At 37.8% G+C, this 21,780-nt stretch overlaps 1 protein-coding gene across 1 annotated transcript in view; it reads right to left on the bottom strand.

The window, feature by feature from the left end:
• CFAP54 (cilia and flagella associated protein 54) overlaps positions 1 to 21,780 on the bottom strand; it is a 142,156-nt gene that overhangs the window by 4,234 nt on the left and 116,142 nt on the right. Inside the window, exons 55-68 of the mRNA XM_060777277.2 lie at positions 20,418 to 20,568; positions 19,471 to 19,628; positions 18,755 to 18,940; positions 17,947 to 18,073; positions 16,949 to 17,104; positions 16,645 to 16,753; positions 15,997 to 16,108; positions 14,906 to 14,998; positions 10,481 to 10,622; positions 8,551 to 8,730; positions 6,380 to 6,588; positions 4,394 to 4,579; positions 3,785 to 3,891; positions 1,576 to 1,738 (exon numbers count right to left, since the gene is read on the bottom strand). Coding sequence (XP_060633260.2) covers positions 1,576 to 1,738; positions 3,785 to 3,891; positions 4,394 to 4,579; positions 6,380 to 6,588; positions 8,551 to 8,730; positions 10,481 to 10,622; positions 14,906 to 14,998; positions 15,997 to 16,108; positions 16,645 to 16,753; positions 16,949 to 17,104; positions 17,947 to 18,073; positions 18,755 to 18,940; positions 19,471 to 19,628; positions 20,418 to 20,568 — 2,079 coding nt within the window. The remainder of the gene's footprint in view (positions 1 to 1,575; positions 1,739 to 3,784; positions 3,892 to 4,393; positions 4,580 to 6,379; positions 6,589 to 8,550; positions 8,731 to 10,480; positions 10,623 to 14,905; positions 14,999 to 15,996; positions 16,109 to 16,644; positions 16,754 to 16,948; positions 17,105 to 17,946; positions 18,074 to 18,754; positions 18,941 to 19,470; positions 19,629 to 20,417; positions 20,569 to 21,780) is intronic.

The following is a 21,780-nucleotide window of genomic DNA, read 5'->3' as shown; positions in this document are numbered from 1 at the left end:
GTCTGCCATTTAAGCAAACTGCATTATATGATTGGGTGAAAGATCCAAAAGTTAAAAATAATTTTAAAAGTTACCACTGTCTGCCATTTAACGCTACTGTATTATATGATTGTTTGAAATATTAGTCATCCAAGCCACTCAGAATACAGTTTTTCAATAATGAAAGGAGGCAACTGTTGTCTGAGCTGTCATGATATCCATCAGGTAAAATGCCAGCACAAGCATCATTAATCATTTATTAGACATTGAAGAAAAACTGTCACATGATAAATGTCTCCTATTTTGAGAATAAATGTCTACTTTTCCTTGGTATTCATCAAGTAACAATTGTACTGACACCACTCCTCTGAATTTATCAGAAACTGCACTCATCACAAGGAAATGTGTAGGCCATCTCTTAATTTTTGATAAGAAAATCTTATCCAATACTGCTTTGAAAAACCCTAAGAAATATGGGTGGTAGAAGAACCCTCAATTGTTTTCACATCACATATCCTGCCATCTCTATCATCACCACCTTTTAGAAGAAACTACTGCTCTTCTGCCATTGAGGAAAGCAATGCCTAAGCAAAATTTAGAAAACAAGAAAGTATCTTATTTACTTACTTTATTTACTTTATTTGTACCCCACCTTTCTCCCATGGGGACTCAAGGTGGCTAACAATCCTACATTTAGGTCACAATTTAAAACAAAGTGAATAAATTTTTAAAAAAAACAATACAGAGTGTGTTTAGGTTAAAATACAGTTAAAATATAATAAATACATCTAAAATAGCATTTAAATCACACAATCCCCCACCCTGAGTCCCATCACACCTTCCCAGCATTGTACCCCTTATCCTTCTCCTAATGTCTGCTGACACAGAAAGGTCTTTCTCTGTGTGCAAAAAGTAAGCAGGTATGGGGTCATGCTGGTCTTTCTTGGGAAGGAGTTCCAGTCTGGGAGCAGCCACTGAAAAGACCATCTCTCGTGTTCACACCAAGCACACTTCAGCGCATGATGGGACAGAGAGAAGGACCTTTCCCCAGTTGATCTCACAGGATCATAGAAAGAGATATGATTGATTGGTGAATTTAATTGATTGGTGAATGTAATGGTTGGTTGGTTGAATTTAATGCTCTCAAAAGAGAGCTAGAAACTATTTTGAACATTGCCTCATATCCCACAATAACAGGTTTGGACTTTGGAGTTAATTCCTATATCTAGCTTTACTCCCAAAAATTCAAATGCCAATAGCTGCCAATTACCAATTTCATCGGACATCTCAGATAGCCAATGAGTAATAGATGAGCTCTTATGTAGTGAAAGGGAATACCAATACACAAAATAAAAGGACAAAATAGGAAATCCCAAAACTCCAAAAAGAAATTAAAGGGGGTGGCTTTCCCAAGCAAACAGCCCAATGTGAAATAAAAGCTCTTTCACATTGCACAATTATAACACAATGATTCCAATGTATGTGATATTGGGTGATTCTACTGAATTCTTCCTACATAACCTTACAGTATTAAAAATTAACAATAATAAATGGCACACCTCTGAAGCATTGCATGAGTGCTTTCTGAACATGTACCTTTGTTTTTTCATCTAATGTCACCTTTGCTGTATTAATTCTGGATCCTACTGAAGGAATATGTTTTGGTAGTTCCGTTACTGACTCAGGAATCAACTCTGATTGAATTAAGAATTCAATGTGTTGCTTCAGATCAGACAATTTTTCACGTACTGCAATAACCCTAAAAGAAAAGAATGATATAATTCCCATAAACACTACTGCAGATATTGTAGCAATATTGTAGCATACTCTGGGATTTCTCTTTTTATTGACTTCTGTATAAAAATGGTTTTCTGGATTCTTAAAGCTTTGCTTTTGCATAATTCTGGTCAGTAGAGATAGGCATGGGAGCCAGAACAACAACGAGAAAGATGGGCAACAACAAATATCTGCAAACATTCAATGCTGTAAAAACTAGAACAAGACAAAATAGTTCACCCCACCCTAACCCAAAACAAACCACATCTATGTCAAAAGTAACAACAGATTAACAATGATTAACTAGCAACATAACAAATATATGATTCTGCAGCTTACACTGGGAAGAAGCAGCCAGAATCTAAACAAAGCAAAATAAGGTAAAACATATTGGAATTTTTGCAGCTGGCAGCCAGAGTGACCAGACATTATCGCTCCATATTGATTATGCATGATATTCTGTGCCTCCTACTCTCAATACACGTGGGAGCAAAATAGGTTTTTAATTGTTGTTTTTTAAAGAGAGTAAGGAGAGGGCCGTTTTGATCTCCTTGGGGGGAGAGTTCCAGATGCAGGGGTGATCTCAGAAAAGTCCCTTCTCATTCCCACCAGCCGTGCTTGAGATGTGGGTGGGACCGGGAGCAGGGCCTCCTCCCCTGATCATAGTGCCTGAGGAGATTTACAAGTGGAGATGCTGTTTGCCAAATAGTCTGGGCTCAAACCATTTAGGGCTTTAAAAGTAATAACAAGCACATTGTATTTAGCACAGAAGCAGACCAGCAGCCAGTGGAGCTGCCTCAACACGGAGGTGGTTCGCTCCCTGTACAGGGCCCCAGTTAGTAACCTGGCTGCAAATCTCTGTATCAGCTGAAGCTTCTGAACTATATTCAAAGGCAGTCTCACATAGAGAGCATTTCAGTAATCAAAATGGGATGTAACTAGGGTGTGAACTACCATGGCCAGATCTGGCGTCGCAAAGTAAAGGCGCAACTGGCGCACAAGTTTTAATTGTGCAAAGACACTCCTGGCCACCACCAACACCTGGGCCTCCAGGGTCAGCGATGAGTCCAGGATCACCCCCAAGCTGCGAACCTGTGTCTTCAAGGGGAGTGTAATCCCATCCAGCACATGAAGTGTCCCTATACCCCGATCTGCCTTCCGACTGACCAGGAGTTACTCTCTCTTGTCTAGATTTAATCTCAATTTGTTGGCCCTCATCCAGTTCATTACTGATGACAGGCACCGGTTTAGGATCAGGAACGGCATCCTTGTCTGTCAGTGGAAAGGAATAATAGAGTTGGGTGTCATCTGCATATATTTGCAACCTAACTCCAACATTTTGGATGATCTCACTAAGCAGTTTCATATATATGTTAAACAGCATGGGGGACAAGATGGAGACCTGGGGGACCCCAGAGACCCGCAGCTAGGGGGTCGAACAGGAGTCCCCCAGAATCACTTTCTGGGTTTGGCCCTCCAGGAAGGACTGGAGCCACTGTAAAACAGTGCCTCCTGATCCCACCCAGAGAGGTGGACCAGAAGGATACCAAATAACTTTTTATCTTTCCCAGTCTTCCCATTGCTTGTGTTTTGAATGTTAGTCCCCTTTGTTTCGTTATATCTCTGTGACAGTGGATTTTCAATACTTCTGCAATTGAAAACCAAAACAAAAAAACCAGATGTCATGTTGAAAAAAACAGATGTCATGTTGAGAATGACATGATGTTGGCATTAACAAAAACTCAATCGCAAATTTTAAGTTTCTTAATGAGTTACAATTTCAATCATTGCATTAAATATGTTGTATGTTAACATTACTTTGAATTACATTATACTAAAAAATCTATTTTTGGTGTGTTTTCATTTACCCCATCAAAAAGCCTGTTTTTAATGTATCAGGGTCATGAGTCACTATAAAATGGGTCATGACTTGGAAAAGGTTGGGAACCGTTGATCTAGAGCAAGAATATAACTAGTATGCTTTTATACACAATATCACCCATCAGATTAAAAAATTGCAATAACTTACCTATTCAGTGGTATCCACAAATAACCACAATATACATGGACTGCATTGAAAAATTTGATGTTGGTTACTCTGACTGGCTTTGTATTATAAGCAAAAATGAACAAAACCTATGGATACAAAAAAGGAAATATATAAGATATAATACCATTATAACTAGTTGAGCATGTTCATTTACAAAAACCATACATTGCACCATCATGTTCATGGATCATACTGTGCATGGATGTGAATGCATATCCATGGACAATATACACCATTACAATTCTTTAATGAGCTGGCATAGGACAATGAGACATGACTCCACGAGCCTTCTAGTAGAGCAGGAGCAAGCTGCTATACACTCGTTTAAACTGCCATTCCACCATTTGGAGCAGCTTTTGTGCCTCTAGAGATAATAGGAGAAAGGCTTCTCTTACAAATCTCTAAGTCTGTACATGCTTGAGAAAACAGTATTTCAAATAACCTCAACCCAAGCCATACAGGCTTTTATAAAACATAAAGGCATGTGGCATTAGCAATCATCCACGATCACAATGTATCATCTATCTACAGTACTCCTTCAAGAAAAATGTTTGACATTAGAATGCAAAACTGATTTCGTAACTATACCATTGTTTCTCCATCTTTTGATGATTTCTCCAAAGATGGAAGATACCACTGCACACAAAGTTCCTTAATGGGAGCACTGGTTGCTTTGTTTTCTGTATGCAGATCCACCTCAGAAGTAGAAGTGATATTAGAATTTATTCCCACCAATGAAACTTTTCGAGATGATTCCAATGAATCTTGGGATGGCTAAACAAATATAACCAGGCATATGAATATTATTAAATAGTTTGTCCTGATGCAAAACTTATTTATAAAAGCCTAGAAATGTGTTTAGTCCATAATATTTTACTTTATTTTATACAGGCTGAAATGTACCTGGACTGACCCATACCTCAAACACACTTGTTTTCTTGCTCCATCATTATATGGTGAACCTTGTAGACCTATCCTGTTTTCCTGATTGTTTTACTCTCTAGGATCTTAGGTACAGTGCCCTAGTCTTTTCCACTTGTCCTTGCTATCTCAGCAATCTTAGCAATTGTGCCTTTGTGTTTTCTTGTTGAATTGTACCCCTTACTGCTTGGGTCTGTGCTTAATATCCCACAGAAACAGTCCAGGCAGAATTCCTTCCCACCGCCTCCTTTTTTTAAATCACAGGAATCTTACTGGACCTTTTACCACCTTCATAAAATTCAGACATCTTAGTAATATTATCTTAGTTTCATTCTGCTTTCCTGGTTGTTTGGTTTTTCTCAGGCCTTAGATAGCATTTTCCTGGTTGGCAGTTCCTTTAAAAAGTATTTCCTAACTATTTTTCTTTCTAAGAAGATCCTGGTTTGGAATTTCAAACTGAAATTGGACACAGTGACTGGAAAAACAAGTAAAGGTATGCTGACAAATTTTAAAAGAGGTTTGATTATTTTTATGTGAGTAACAAATTTTTGCTGGATTTGTAATGAGTCCTCTCCGGGGTTAAGAAAGGGTTGGGTTGAAACGAAACAAATAAACAAACAAACAAACAAACAAAACAAATTGCCCCTTTTCACTTCTGAAAAATACCCCATTTAGAATTTTGACTTGGAATTGGGAAATTAAAATGAAATAGTATTCAAATCTGTCAAATTTTGACAAGTGAACCCCCATCTCCTGAAACCTGGTCCCTATTACAGTAGTTCCCTCTTGTAAGCCTTCTCCTTCCCACTCCCATGTAATTTTGACTTGAAAACTCAGCTTTAAAGGCATCTAGCATTATGTATTAATAGTGATGACTGCCGTAGAAACAATAACACTTAAAAAAAAAAAAGGTCGTGAATCCAATCCAAAACCAAAATGGAGCCCTTTCCTAAAACCTGAAATGCAAGAACTTTCTCCACATTGCTGCTATATGACCCAGGAGGTACAGCTCTGTTGTTTTACGTTCAAGCAAAACTACAGGTTATCAGTGACAACTTATAAAAACACGATTAACATGATTTTATAAGTTGTCACTGATAACCTGTAGTTTTGATTTTGACATGCTGGTATTTAACAAAACTGTTCCAAGAATATAACTTCAAATACTTCAAATACTTCAAATACTTGATGGCATCCTCCTCTATATTTCAGAATAGCAAAGAAAATGGAACAAACAATGACATTATAGCTCAACTCCGCCCACTCTAAATAGCAACTGCTGTCGTGTTTTTACCAATACAATGGATGGTTAGAATCAGGCTGTCTTTTAGATCTTAAGATTTTGAACTGTTCAGCAAACCATTGAAGATTATTAGCTTCAAATGTGTTTGACTGTTATTTATGGTAGTTTGTGTGAAGACAATGAATGAACTAAAGTTGAGACATACCCAAAAATATAACATGTTACGTTTTATTTTTACCCTGTCTGGTTTTACTTTGTTTTTATTTCATCTTGAAGTTTGTTTGGGTTTTTTTTGACCCTGTGTATCTGAATGGAGCACAACTGCTTCTGTATACAGAAATAGTTCACAAAGCTCATAAGGCATTTTTTATTTTTAAAATGTGATACATGAGAATAAAGTATCAAGTTACCTCCTCAAGAACAGTCACACTGTTGCTAGGCTTTTCAAAACCATATACTTGTGTTGGTGGGTCTTGAAGGCAACAGTCCAAATACACAGGCAAATAAGCTTTCAAAAATGCATGCAGTTCTGCTAAGCGCAGGATAATTGTTGTGTCAAACACTGAAGTAAACAACACATCTTCTTTAACAAATAAGCCTTCAGCTTGTTTTGGAACAGCTGTGGAAGGAGAATGTATTATATCATTATTTCAACTTAAACTTCGAATGATACAAAAGATATATACAGGCATTATAAATTAAACATATTAATTGTCAAGCAAAAAGAAATTCAGAGTTGGATAGGCGCAGGAAACTGGTTTCAAAGATGGACTATAAGGCAAATTGTTTACAGGCAGAGGGCGAGAATTAGGGAACAGGACAGTCCATTTGAGAAGGTGATTAGGAAATGTCTGAGAGAAGACAAAAACTGGCAGGAGACATGTACAAATAAACTATAACAGTAAAAGAAGAAATAATAGAGGAATATTTCAAGCATGGATAATGGACATGGAAATTGAGAGGGAAGACATCCAAGGGGAAATAAGTAATATAGCAAAGGAAAAATATAATGTACCAAGGGAAGCAAGAAGGAAAATGTTACAAAAATGGTACAGGGCCCCTGGACAACTTTCATGTTTATTACCAGGGGTAAAGGACAGATGTTGGCATGGCTGTAAACAAAGAGGTATGTTTAATCATATGATATGGGAATGTAATAGAGAGTACAGGTGTACTGGAGAATGACTGAAGGAGAAATTAATAGAATGTTAAATCTTCAAATAATAATAGCCATCCAATAAAAATATATGACATGCAAGGATACCAGGAGTGTATAATGTGCAAAAGGAAAGAGTGGACAACAAATCAATAACATGTACGCAAACTGTTTTAGTGAGGGGTTGGAAAGATAAAACACAGTGGACTCTGACAAACTGGCGTAATTATATAGCAAATATGTTAAACGTGGAAATAACAAATTACAAACTGAATAATATAAATAAAATAGAAAATGTTATAATAATTAAGAGCATGAAGGAGCAAGTTAGGAATTACTTTGAGAATGTATTAAGGTGTGGAGTGGAAAAACTGAGATTAAGACTGATATTTCAAATGTAATTTCTGTAGTTTATTGTATAAATTGTATGTCCGGGGGGGGGGGGGGGGAGTGAGAGTGGGATAAAATCATAAAAAATAAAAATTTAAAAACATATTTTAAGTTTGGAAATGCATCAGAACATTCCAGATATCATTAGTTAGGTATACCTAATTAAACAATTCACTTACTAAACAAAATAACAGTTTGCACATTTGGCATTGGGGTTTCCTGAAATCTTTCAAAGAATGAAAGACTCATGCCATCCTAAATTCTTTAAGAATAATGTCTGAGATGGGACTAATGCCATACTTTTTTTAGGAACACAGGAAGCTGCTTTATATCAAGTCAATTCACAAACTTCAGTATTGCCTAGCTCTTCAATGTTTCACAATCCTCCCGTGAGAAATCTGGGACTTCCTGCATACAAAGCATGGTTTTTACTACATCTGAAAGTACCGGCAGTATTAACAGTAAAGTATCATGTAAACTGGGATGCAAACCTTTTGTTATAGTCATAGGGCCACCCTCTCAAATCCTCCCTGTAATACCTATTCAGGATATATGGGATACAGCTGGTGCACTGTTGGTTCAAACGCTTGCTACTTTTCCCTGACTTGTTGCTCACAAGGATTTCAGCAAAGGCTGATGAGATTAATATCCAAGAGCTTTATTTCCTCACTTCACCATGGGCATTATCATGAATGTTGTAACACCTACATCCTCTCTGTGCCAAAGCTATTTTAAATGCAGAACAGATATAACATTTCTTTTTAGTACACAAAGATGTAGAAATCCACTTTTTAAAAAATCCTCCCATTTCCTCTTTGAGGATAATGGAAAATCTGAGAATGCAAAATTAACATGTGTGCACACACACTGATGATTCAATTCACCACTGTAGTTAGAGAGAGATCAAGCTACTGAAGGTTAGTACTATTGGGGCTGTTTGACTCTTCTAGAAAAATAGTAGTTTGTACAACCAGTATTATTACTAAAGACAGTCCGTCCCTGTCCCATCTCCCCTGAAAGAGAAATATTTCTTACCAGCCAAGGGGCTCATGTTTAGGAGTCTCTTTAAATAAGTATTGTAGCGAATTACATGGACCCAGGGTATTTTTAATTTTTCCTGACTTTCATCAGAAGATACACTCTCAGCTTCATCGCTTTCTGATTTTTCTTGTGTAGAAGGCAGAATGGGAACTTTATACTTAACTTCATATCCTTCTGAAAATAACAAAGATTTTTCAACATCAATCCAGATAATAAGCAAAATATACAGTCATCAACTAACTTTATAAGTTGCTTATGCTCATTTGGCATAAAACAAATTACAAATACAGTCCTCTTGAAGGTGCAGGTTTGCAGCTTGGGGGTCTTCCTGGACTCATTGCTGACCCTGGAACCTCAGGTTGTGGCGGTGGCTGGGGGGCTTTTGCACAATTAAAACTTGTGGGCCAGTTGCGCCCATATCTTGGGAAGTCAGAATTGGCTATAGTGGTCCATGCTCTCATTACATCCAGGATAGACTACTGTACGTGGGGTTCGCCTTTGAAGACTGTTCGGAAGCTTCAAATAGTCCAGTGAGAGGCAGCTGGGCTAATTACTGGGGCGGGATACAGGGAGCACACAACTCCCTTGTTACGTCAGCTCCACTGGCTGTCTGTTTGCTACCGGGCACAATTCAAAGTGCTGGCTTTGGCCTATAAAGCCTTATAAAGCTGCGAAGACTAAGATCTTATGGGGAGGCCCTGCTCTCGGTCCCGCCACCATCACAGGCGTGTTTGGCGGGGACGGGAGAGAGGGCTTTCTCAGTTATTGCTCCCTGACTATGGAACTCCCTTCCTGGTGAGATTAGAACAGCCCCCTCCCTCCTGTCCTTCAGAATGATGGTAAAAACCTGGCTGTGGGACCAAGCCTTTGGGACAGTGCAATAGGGCAAAAAAACAAAAAACAAAAAAAAACACCCATTCCGCTGACCAGAGCCAGCATGGTGTTTTGAGATGGTTTAAAACAACTGATTTTAAAGTAGATGTACTGGTTTTAGTGTTTGTGTATATTTACAGTTATTTTATGTATATAACTTGTGCTCCCCCGAGACCCCTTCGAGGTGAGAAATGTTTCAAATAAATACTACACTGCAGCCAACTCAACATACTTCTAGATATAGTGAGTTTGTTCTGTTTTCTTAATGTATTGACTGATTCAGTACAGTCACTGAAAAGATTCCTGCTTAATATGGCATGTGCATGCATCTACAAGTCACCTTTTGGCTTATGACCCCATGAATTTCACAGGCATTTTTTAGCTAACATGCAAATTCCACTTTTCTTTGTTAAAGACTACTCAATGTCCTAGTGTTATTTCTTTCTTTGCAAAATACAGTGTATTGAATCAAACCTTTTATTTCATATATTAGAGACAGAGATAGATGATTCAATATATATGTATTTAAGATTGTTCAATATATTTTTATTATATTTGTCTATAATCTACTCAGGAATCCCCTAAAACTATAACTTTGGCATCACAGTCTCAATTCCTATACATTTTAGTTATTGCTTCACTCACAGCACTCCACGTTAATTATTTTGTATTGCTGCAATGGTCCTTTGCATAATGGACCAACACCTGCACAAATTTGGAAATAGAAGCAAACTATTATCTTCCTTGTGTCATTTGGTAAGTATTTATTTAATGACAGAAACAGTGAGGTAGCTGAAATTTCTCACTTAATAAAACATGCAGAGGAGTCTCATACAATGCCTAAAAGGACAGTGTCAGAAAGGGGATGTTTTTATTTAACTGTATTTTTGCATCACAAGGTAAGGGCCACTGCATTCTTATATGCAAGTATAAGAAACCATATAGATACAGTGATTTTGTTATCTTTCTTTTATGTTCATCATCTAAAATAGGTATCTTTGCAAATGCTAATTTGACAAAATTCACATCATGCTATAGTAACATAAAATACCAGATAAAAAGTCTTTGTATGAAGAACTGAGGTCCAGAAGAGCAAATTCTGGCATGCTTTGAAGTACTCTATGTCTCACATGGTACAATTTAACAGCCTTCTTTCCAGTTAACTGCTGGGAAGCCAGAATAGCTTCACTGACCTAGAATTAAGATGAATTTAATAAAATTTAGTGTACTGTAATATAAACTCGTACAAAATCTTGAGATCGGCCAACCAACAGCCATAAACAACCCTTGAAGATATGACTGTGGAGAACTTCCATATTCTCCTGACATATTGATGTCACCGACACATTAATTTTTACACAGTAATTTGAAATCAAACATAGTTACATTGCACAGGTGCATAACTTTATGGTACTTAGCAGTCTTCTACTGAAGCAAAGTAAAAGCACAGTGGCACTCTTCCAGGTGCGAGAGTTTGAAGACAGAAACTAAAAAGATTCTAGCACTTTTAAATCTGGTATGGTTTAATCTGTACTTTGGCTGGATCTACACCACCATATAATGCAGTTTGAACACAGTCTCTGCTTGTAACCTTATTTGCAATCTATAGACTCGTAGTGTTGGAAGAGACCATCAAACTCTACAATGGTCTCTTCCAACTCTGATTCTGTAGACCACACATCCAGTCCAACTCCATGCCATGCACATTTAAAGCACTCCCAACAGATAGTCATCTAGTCTCTGTTTAAAAATCTTCAAAGAAGGAGATTCCACCACGCTCCAGGGCAGTGCATTTCACTGTTGAACAGATATGGGTTGAAGGAGATTATTCTAGTGATAATTTCTATGTGTCATGGTGTGGCCCAAAGAATCTAGATTCTGTAGCATGAGATGAATGTCGATGTGGTAAAAGCAAATGTAGCCTTCAATTATACATTATGATCCAAACTTCAATCATGATCCAAAGCTGTCAACTACTTTAAATCAAGCTAAATATCCAAAATACTAGCTAAAATGACGAAAAGAAGTATAATCTAAAAACAAAGTTAAACAAACCAAAATAAAAGCCACAAGACTGAACAAGCTCCAGACCCCATTCCAATTGATGTTGCTACAGTGGTAGACGAAAAGGAACTTAGGGTTTATGCAGGAAGCACACTAAAAAGGCATGTAAGGATAGGCAGGAATACTGCCAGATTGCATATAGTATAGCTCTAGAAGGTTTTAAGACATGTGATGCACAGGCAACAAACCTCCATTTATATGAATTACAAATATTTATTTATTTATCGTGTCAGGAACAACCAGACATTTGTATTACATTTTTAACAAAACAAACAGACAAAACACAAAGTTTGCAAGCTTGGTAGTTGATTAAATGTCCTTTGACCAGTAGCTGGCCACTTGGAGTGCCTCTGGTGTTGCCGCAAGGAGGTCCTCCATTGTGCATTTAGCAGGGCTCAGGTTGCATTGCAGCAAGTGGTAAGTGGTTTGCTCTTCTCCACACTCGCATGTCATGGATTCCACTTTGTAGCCCCATTTCTTAAGATTGGCTCTGCATCTCGTGGTGCCAGAGCGCAGTCTGTACAGCGCCTTCCAAGCCGCCCAGTTTTCTGTGTGCCCAGGGGGGAGTATCTCATCTGGTATCAGCCATTGATTGAGGTTCTGGGTTTAAGCCTGCCACTTTTGGACTCTCGCTTGCTAGGGTGTTCCAGTGAGTGACTCTGTAGATCTTAGGAAACTATTTCTTGATTTAAGTCATTGACGTGCTGGCTGATACCCAAACAAGGGATGAGCTGGAGATGTCTCTGCCTTGGTCCTTTCACTGTTGGCTGCTACTTCCCGGCTGATGTCAGGTGGTGCAATACCGGCTAGACAGTGTAGGGCGCAGACATCCTGTGATAATGCGGCACGTCTCATTAAAAGCCACATCCACTGTTTTAGCATGGTGAGATGTATTCCACACTGGGCATGCATACTCAGCAACAGAGTAGCACAGCGCAAGGGCAGATGTCTTCACTGTGTGTGGTTGTGATTCCCAGGTGGTGCCAGTCAGCTTTCGTATGATATTGTTTCTAGCACCCACCTTTTGCTTGATATTCAAGCAGTGCTTCTTGTAGGCCAGAGCACGGTCCAGAGTGACTCCCAGGTTTTGGGTGTGCTGCAATGCTCCAGTGGGATTCCTTCCCAGGTAATCCTCAGATCTCGGGATGCTTCTCTGTGTTTTAGATGGATTAGGGATCAGCTGGTTTTCCCTGTAATAGGCAGTAAGAGCACCTAGAGCTTCGGAGAGCTTCTGTTCAACCATCTCAAAGCTCCCTGCTTGAGTGGTAATGGCACGATCATCAGCATAGATGAAGCTCTCTGTCCCTTCTGGCAGTGGCTGGTCATTTGTGTAGATATTGAACATGGATGGGGCAAGCACGCTTCCCTGAGGCAGGCCATTCTTCTGTTTCCGCCATCTGCTTCTCTGGCCCTGGAGCTCAACAAAAAAGCTCCTGTTTTGTAGCAGGTTTCCTATGAGGCGGGTGAGGTGGCAGTCCTTTGTGATATTATACATTTTTCTCAGGAGGAGGCGGTGGTTCACAGTATCATAAGCCGCTGACAGGTCTATGAAGACAGCTCCTGTGATCTGCTGCCTTTCAAATCCATCTTCTATGTGCTGAATCAGGTTCAGTACTTGCGATGTGCAGCCTTTGCCTTTCCTGAAGCCAGCTTGCTGTGGAATCAGACATGGGTTTATTTTTTCCATAATTCTATGCAAAATAAGTCTCTCCAGAACTTTGTAAAGGTGGCACAACAGGGAGATTGGTCTATAACTTTTTGGATCATTCCGGTATTTGCCTGGCTTCAAGATGGCTATGACTATTGCTTTCCTCCAGATTTTGGGGATCTGACAGGATGCAGTGCAGTTGTTCATTAGCTCCAGCAGTCAGTACCTTGCTTTTGGGCCAAAGTTCTTGATTTGTTCCATCCGTAGATCATCCAGGCCAGTGCTTTGCCATTTTTACATTTATTGAGAGCCATGTCCAATTCAGTAGATGTAAAAGGTTCATGAATGTTGTTGTTCTCAATCTCTGGTTGTCTGGCTAGTGGTTTCTTTCCTACTTTGGTGGCAAGGTTGGGTTTCCCATTCTTCAAGAGTTGGTTTGCTATCTGATCTGCCTTTATGTTGGCATGGGTATTAGTTTGTGAGGGGTCATTGCTCAACCGTCTTAGCAGCCTCCACGCCTTCTGGCTGCTCCTGCCCATGTCAACCTATGTGATCAGCTTGATCCACTGTTCTTTCTTGACTTCAGAGATGGAGGACACAATGCTCTGCAGTACCTGAAGGGTTTGCTCACTAAATGGGTCTTAGTTGTGGAGCCTGTAATAGTTTTCCAACAAGGCAGCTGTTTCAGGAGTAATGCCCCGAAGGTAGTTAGTTCTGCAGCCTCTCGGTATAGAGGCCCGTGAGCAGGTTTTCACAATTTCGATGAAGTGCTCGTATTCCTCAGGGATTGGTGCAACCGATATGATCATGTCATCTAACATGTCTGAGAATTTAGTCCAATCTGCCTTTCTGAAGTTGAATCTTTGTTTAAATTGAACTTCCTGGGGCCTTATAGTTGGAAACAGTTGGCATACTGTTGGTCGGTGCTGTGCGTTTGAAATTGGTGGTCCTACTGATTTAGTGCATTGCTGTACAATGCTGTCGCTCACAAATAAGAGGTCTGGGTTATATCCTTGGTACCATCTCCCGCTGTTGTAGGATTACAAAGACAATGAAGAAGAAAGTTAAATGTAAGTATCATGCCCCAGGAAGGCCTCACTGTTTACCCATTGTTAAGCCCTTTTTAGTTGGAAGGATTAATATTTTATGTACAGTTTCTGGGGGGTGAGTATAGACAGACTCTTTGCATTTGAAGCCTCAATTGCCCTGACCCTTTAAGAATCTCTTGTGAAGCAGAGCCTCTAGCAAGACACTTCTGGTTCTTGGAAGAGTGAGCCTTTTCATGACTGGAAGCCCAGAAAGTTGAGAGGAAGGCCAGAAAGTTGACAAAATAGCACGTCCAGTGGAAGCTGTATGAACTATATTCAGGTCCAGTCAGAGCTGTATTCAAGTCCAGTCAGAATTAAGTATTGAGACCATTTTAGAGATAGTTGAACACCATACAAGAAAGAGACAATAAGAAGAAATAAAGATTCAAGAACCTCAGCTCAGCCAAAACTCTCCTCATAAAGACTTCGTAGTGAGACTCAGGAGAAGAGAAACTCTAACATTCTTGTCAGTTAATAATTTCTTATTTTGATTCAACTATATAGTCTCCTATCTGTTTCCTTCTCAGCCAGTTCACCTTCTAAGTAGTTAAGATAATGTGAGAGCAAAACAGTAAGTTCCTTCTGTCCTTAAAAAAAAGTGAAATGCTTGGTTTTTTCCCACAGGAAGCTCAATCCGTGTTTACAAACATAAATAAGATTTGCAAATATTACAAACCTGCGCAGCAGCTCTAATTGCAATCCAGGCTTGCACTCTGTACATTTCTGATGCTGTAATTCCTTCAGAACTAACTCGGTGTCTGCTGGGAGGCTAAATTTAATGTAAATTCTGACTTAGGTTAGTGAGATATAAAATTAGAGGAAAATATCCATACACATTTTAAATATCACATCTCAAAAATTCCTCTCAAATCACGCAGAAACATTTATACTTAGTGTTTACATTACAATCTTCTACATGGCTCATGGCTACCAGTGAATGGGATGAGAATTACTCCCAGGATTGCAACACTTTCAGTCACTTATTCTGAAATATTCCTATCTTCATCAGAACAGGTAAAACGTTTGTTTTAGAGTTTATGACTTTGGTGTTGCAACTTGCATTTACAAATGGGAAAGCAAATATAGCAGGGATGACCTGAAGATGTTGTTGGCCTGCAACTCTCACAATTACCAATCATGTCTAAGGCTGATGCAAGTCTCAGCCCAATGGTATTTGGAAGGCTATACATTCCCCATCCCAAGAGCAGAGTAATGGACACTCCCATTCTAAATATTTATTCTGCAGAATAGAAGAATGGCTATATTTTATGATCCTAAGTATACTCAAATTTGAGGTAAAAGGAAGTATAATTGTCTGAAATCAAAAATAAAATTAAGAATTACAATATAATTTCACTAAATATTCAATCACTGGTCTCAATTTAATTTAATACAGTAATCAAAAAGAACATGTTAATTACCAGTAATGGTGGTTTTTCAAGTGCCTATCTACAAACCCCTATGAATGCACAGAATCACATATGGAACTTTCCATAGATAGCTGGGGTGGGAAACTTGCCCTCACAAGAATACATACTTGGGAGCACTAAGTGACACAATTCCAAAGTTCTTAACTAGAACTGCCTAGGGTAGAACATCAATAGAGGTGCAGAGGGTGGGTTGTATGAATTCACAAGGAACTGCAATTAATCTTTAAAGAGTTGCAAAGGCTATGAGAGACTTTTCCTGGCATATGGATATGATGATTCAATAGATCTGATTTTAAGTCACATCAAATAGTCAAGTTGATTCATGTAGGAGTTCTACCTTGGGTTTAAATGTTCTTCCTTTCCGTGTGGTTGAAGTAGGTGATTCCTCCTTGTTTGTGATTAGAAAAAAATACTGCAATGCTATCTCCATGTATGCTCTTCTTATCAAGCTGTAAAAAGACAACAATACAAACCACCCTCTAAATTTATGACAGCACTTAAAACATGCCCATAGTACTGTACTTGGAAGCAAAGTTTTTTGAGCATATGAAAAAATATGGATTGTGCTGATGAATGACACATTTATTTCTTTGCTTACATCCAAAATATTGAACTGCTGTACATCTGTACACTGTAAAAAATACACATTACATAGAACGATATACAGCTTTTTTCCCTACAAGTCTTAAGGCAAAAAAGAAAGGAAGAATAAAATGGTAATAAGTGGACTTCTATTACAATTAATTTTAAATATATATTTTGCCTGATTGTTACTGTTTTGTATCGATTTTAACCATTTATATCTTCCATTTTCTCTCCAAGTTAAGCTCAAAGCACCATAAAATAAGATTCAATAAATAACACACTCACAAAATTCAGTGATAAGTAAAAAACCACCCAACATAATAAAACACCCAAAGAATAAGCATAAAATAAAGACATTAAACCAAGGAACACACACACACAAATTCAAACAGTTGCTTACCCATAATTTTGGTAACTCTTCATACTTGCTTTTATGGCATTCAACAAGTCTTCAACAGCAAATATTGCTTTATTCCCACCTATTGAATCAATGTGTCGTTCTATCTTCCCTAAAGAAGAAATATGTGAATTAATATATCATTTTTTCCTGTCAGAATTTTCCCCCTAGTTTTCAGGAAAGAGAAATCCTAACCTCCAGGAAATTTTCAAGAGCACACTTGCACTACAAGTTCAAATTCAGTATTTCCCCCCCCTCAAGAACACCGTAAACATTTTAGGAATGGGAATACTATGTGAAAATTTACCTTTCCGAAAAAGAAGTTCTGCTTCCAGTTCTGAGTCTTTTCTTACTGATACTTTAGAAAGATTCAGTGCAGTTTCCATGTGCCCGAGAGCTTTCAGCCATCGCAAATCACTTTGTGGTTTTGATGTGCAACACAATTCTAGAGCTAATGTATGACCTAGATATCAATTTACAAGAAAAAATCATGAATGCTTTTGTAATTTAAAATGCAAAGTATTGAGTACAAATAATTTCTATACTATACTGAAATATCGGGCTGTGGTATATCTACCAGTCTTGCTATATTATGACTCATTTCTTGAAAGATTTGACTTTTTCTCTTTCCACTAGCAATATATATGATCATAAAGACATCAGATTGGCCACCTCCCTCCGGTCCTTTAGAAGGAAACTCAAGACTTGGCTGTGGGACCTTGCGTTTGACCATTAAATAGCAGCTTGTATGAAGAAGACATAAGCAATTTCGAAGAAGTGACAATGAATTGACCCGGACTCGGAATTTAATTGGCATGTTTTAACAACTGTTGATGTAATTTTGTTTTAATGAATTTGTTGATTGTTTTTATCATTATGATGGCATCAAATGGTGTTTGCTGTGAGGCCACCCTGAGTCCCCCCTCGGGGGTGAGAAGGGCGGGGTACAAGTATATGAAATAAATAAATAAATAAAGAGAGCACTGAGAACAAGTTCAATACTGAATTTAAAAACCCACCAAGTTCTCAGTTGAAACATTATTCCTAATACATCCCAACATTCTATTACATAATATTGTTCTGTCAGCCAAAAACAACACTGTATTGTAAATGCTCATAATGTAATGTTATCTTAATAACTGGTGAATTCACTATTCTGCTCCAACTGTTGGTTTGTAATTACATTTCCAGTATACTTTCATTACAGATACCAGCAAACACATGAAGTCAACTGAATCTTTTCACTACTGAAGGATATCAAATAAACTAGTTAAGTAACAAAATGTCTCACAGATATTTTCTTACCTATTCTCATTTTTACTTTTGCCAATAATGTGATATGTGGCAGATATATGTTATTCAAAGACTCCTTTATGGTGTTCAGTGTAGGGTCTTCTGCATGTTGTTCAATTGATTGTCCCAAAAGATATAACTGTTGAAAAGTGTGGTTTAGAATAGTTTGGTTTAATAATAAAAGTTACACAACACTACTATCTGTATTTCTAATTCAGTTTGTTTCCAGGCTCATGGAACTGTACTGCCAATACACAATAAGTATTAGCAGAAGGGGATGGGGGCTAAGCAGTAATTGGGCCTCAATACCACAGGCTAGTGGAAAATAAATGACATTTAGAAGGCGGGATTGTGGGGTGGAGTATGAGATAAAATGGAGCAATCAGAGAGAATGAATGGAAAGAAAGAAGGGAGGGAAAAAACAAAGTGCAAATAAAACTTGTTAATCATATGGGTATGTTTTTCCCCCAATTTATATTTAGAAACTATTTTAAAATTTCTCCATAATCTTCCATAGGAGTAACTGAAATATCCAAGGCCTACATCCAACTATCAATTCCACCTAGAGTAGACCCATGTAATCAATGGAATTTATGTAGCATTGTATTAATATATGAAATTCCCAATGAATCAATGATTACACTATACAGGTATATCTCAGTTAATAAAGAAATGTGTCCATGCACTATAAGCAATATATGACAGCAAAGGAAAGCAATACAGCTAAATGAGAAATTAGCTTTTTCAAGCAACGAAACTATATACTCTTCTGAGCTTCTAATAATAAGGACAGAATGTGACTTTACATAATCACACTTACCTGTTTAATGACTATTGTGTGTGCCAGAATTAATAAGTTCAGTTGCTCAGTCTTAGATGTATGGTGTTCTGAATCACCTTCTGCTTGTGTTCTCATTATGTCAGCCAGCAAAAGCATACTTTGGACTACTGTCAAAGAAGCTGCTGGAGAAATCAGCGCCTTGTTTCTAAGCAACCTGTTTATATTCTGTGTGGACAAAAAATAATATATTTGCAGCTACAGTCTAGATCAGTGTGTTCTTTACTGATCTTCTAAATCTATTCTATTTTCTGGCCTCCCTACACTTCCTAGTTCATGTTTGACAGGTCATAATGAAGCAATCTAAATATACAGTGGACTATAGATCCATGGATTAGCAAAGTAATCCAGCACAGGCATAGAAAAGAGACACACCAGGAGACTCTGATATCCTCTTAAAACTATGAGAAGGAAAAATATAGTCAGAACAAAACAGTGTATCTTCTCCAGTTTGGACAGTAAAGTCAAGGGGGGGGGGAGAGGCAGTTAATGCACAAATCCAGTATTTATGGGTACTCAACTGATTCATATGAGCAGCACTAAAATCAAAATTACAGCTTCCTAAAAGCAACCTGAGTCCCACAAGCAGCTCACTCCAAATAGACAACGTGGTACAACAAAGCCATGAACTCTGGTACAATAAGACTCGTCACAGCCATTTAATTGCGGAAAAATGAATTATATACAAGTGTTCATACCTGTAAACTAAATTTGATGTCAGCCACTGATTGTTTTTCCTGCAGACCAAGCACAACAGCTTGCATAGTAATGTCAGCAAGTGTCTCAACATCATTGAATGCCTGAGCTTCCATTTGTACCTCGCTGATCAGACATGAACACTCCATCATTTCATTTTCTTAAGGAAAAAAACACCTTGACAATACATACATTTGCACACTGCAGAACACACATGTATGTTATTTTCAACATATAAATTACTTTACAATGTATGTATTACCCTATTCCATCAATCCTAACATGCCATTGATTGTTAATTTTTAATTTCTGTATGTATGTATTTTATCTTTTACAATTTAGCTGTAAATCGCCTAGAGCATTCCCAGATGGAGGGCGATTAATAAGTAATTAAATATGATATGGTGATATGATAAGACACACACTAATTTCAGTACCACTAACATTTAAAAACACCTTATTTATATTTATATAAATACACACACAAGCAATTTTAATACAAGTATCATTTTTAGAGATGTTTATATGGGGGAGTGCATCTTGGAATCAAGTAAATGGATGTTATTATTTTGGCTGATGAGTCACTAAAATCGATCAAGATGAACCTTATATTGCTTTCAATGACATGTGTATGTACCTCCCCAAAAATTTGTTGTTGGAGATAGTTCCTTTTTTTGAGGGCTGGAAGTTGTCCCTTATTTGTAAGGGATGTCTTCGAATTAAGGGTGAGAAACTTTTTCTTTTCATATCGACTGAATGAAATACCCCTCAATTATGGTATATTTGATTGTGCACCCTTCATAAAGAATAAAATGCACCTGTTGTGAACTTTATAAATGTGGACAATGTATTGGTTTTACTGAAAAATACATGGTTACCTAACTGAAAATAATATTTGTGTTGGCCACACTTCTAGATCATTGCTAGTAGTTTTGGAATTAAACATTACCTTTCATTGTTTCAATGCCTCGCACCTGTGCTATAATTGCAATGACTAAGGCCAAACGACATCTCAGCCATATATGTATATTCATATGTTCTCGAGCTATTACATTATGAAACAGATTGGAATCCTCAGTATAAATCCATTCACCATGTGCCTGAAAATCACAAGAAACGTCACTTCAAAAATAATCTGAATTAATGGGTCCACCACTCAGTTCTTCTATGCCAGGTAAATGTATTAGTAAAATACACCAAACTTTTATTTAAAGATATTTAAATTATAAAATACTTTTTGTCTCTAGTTTAACTTCATTAAATAGATTAGTGTACACCTTATATGCACATTATACAGATACAGATATACATAACACACATATTTGCAGGCAGTCATAATATAACTGTAGTCTGGAGGAAAATTCTGAGAGTGCCTTAGACCGCAAGAAAATCCAACCAGTCCATGCTTCAGGAAATAAAGCCCGACTGCTCATAGGAGGGAAGGATATTAGAGGCAAAGATGAAGTACTCTGGGCACATAATGAGAAGACAGGAAAGCTAGGAGGAGACAATGATGCTGGGGAAAATGGAATGAAAAAGAAGAGGGACTGACCAAGGGCAAGATGGATGGATGGGATCCTTGAAATGACTGGCTGGACTGAGGGTGGCCACAGCCGACAGGGAGCTCTGGCGTGGGCTGGTCCATGAGGTCACGAAGAGTCGGAAGCTATTGAATGAATAAACAACAACATAAGAAAATACATGCTTCAATGTATCTTGACAATGTATTTGTATAGGTTTATTTTCTAAAGTCTTTGGATGAAAGGAAATAAATAAGGTCTCTGTGTGCTAAATCGTGTCCTTTCCACATAAATGTATCTGGCCTGAAGGTTAACAAATAGCCTGCTCTTTCACCCCTTCTCACACATCTAATATCAGTCTTACTCTGTCCTCTTCAAGCCTTATATAAATTAGGATTTACTGAGAGTTGCTAGCTTCAACACTCTTCTGGAAGGTGTGATTGCCATCCGAAAAATTACTGAATGAAAAATTATTGGCCAATTAGAACTTCTTCTTCCTTGAAAGAATCCACCTTTTCAACATGATAATTTGAAGCTGCTGTTGATGATTTTGTTACCTTACTAACTTTTTTTTTACTCCAAGTAAGTATTTAAATTTGTTTAAATCCTTGTGTTTTTTCTTTTACTAGATACTCATAATACCTTTTCTTTAAGTCAGTGGTTCCCAACCTTTTTATGACAAGGGACCACTTGACCAGGGACCACTCTCCAACATTAGTACCAAAGGGATTACAAATCAGCTTTTGATCAACTTTAGATTCAATGTATTGTCGAAGGCTTTCATGGCTGGAA

The sequence above is a fragment of the Anolis sagrei genome, chromosome 5, assembly GCF_037176765.1.
Source record: "Anolis sagrei isolate rAnoSag1 chromosome 5, rAnoSag1.mat, whole genome shotgun sequence".
Taxonomy (NCBI): Eukaryota; Metazoa; Chordata; class Lepidosauria; order Squamata; family Dactyloidae; genus Anolis; species Anolis sagrei.
The sequence above is the reverse complement of the archived record's forward strand: the minus strand, read 5'-3'. Positions and strand labels throughout refer to the sequence as shown.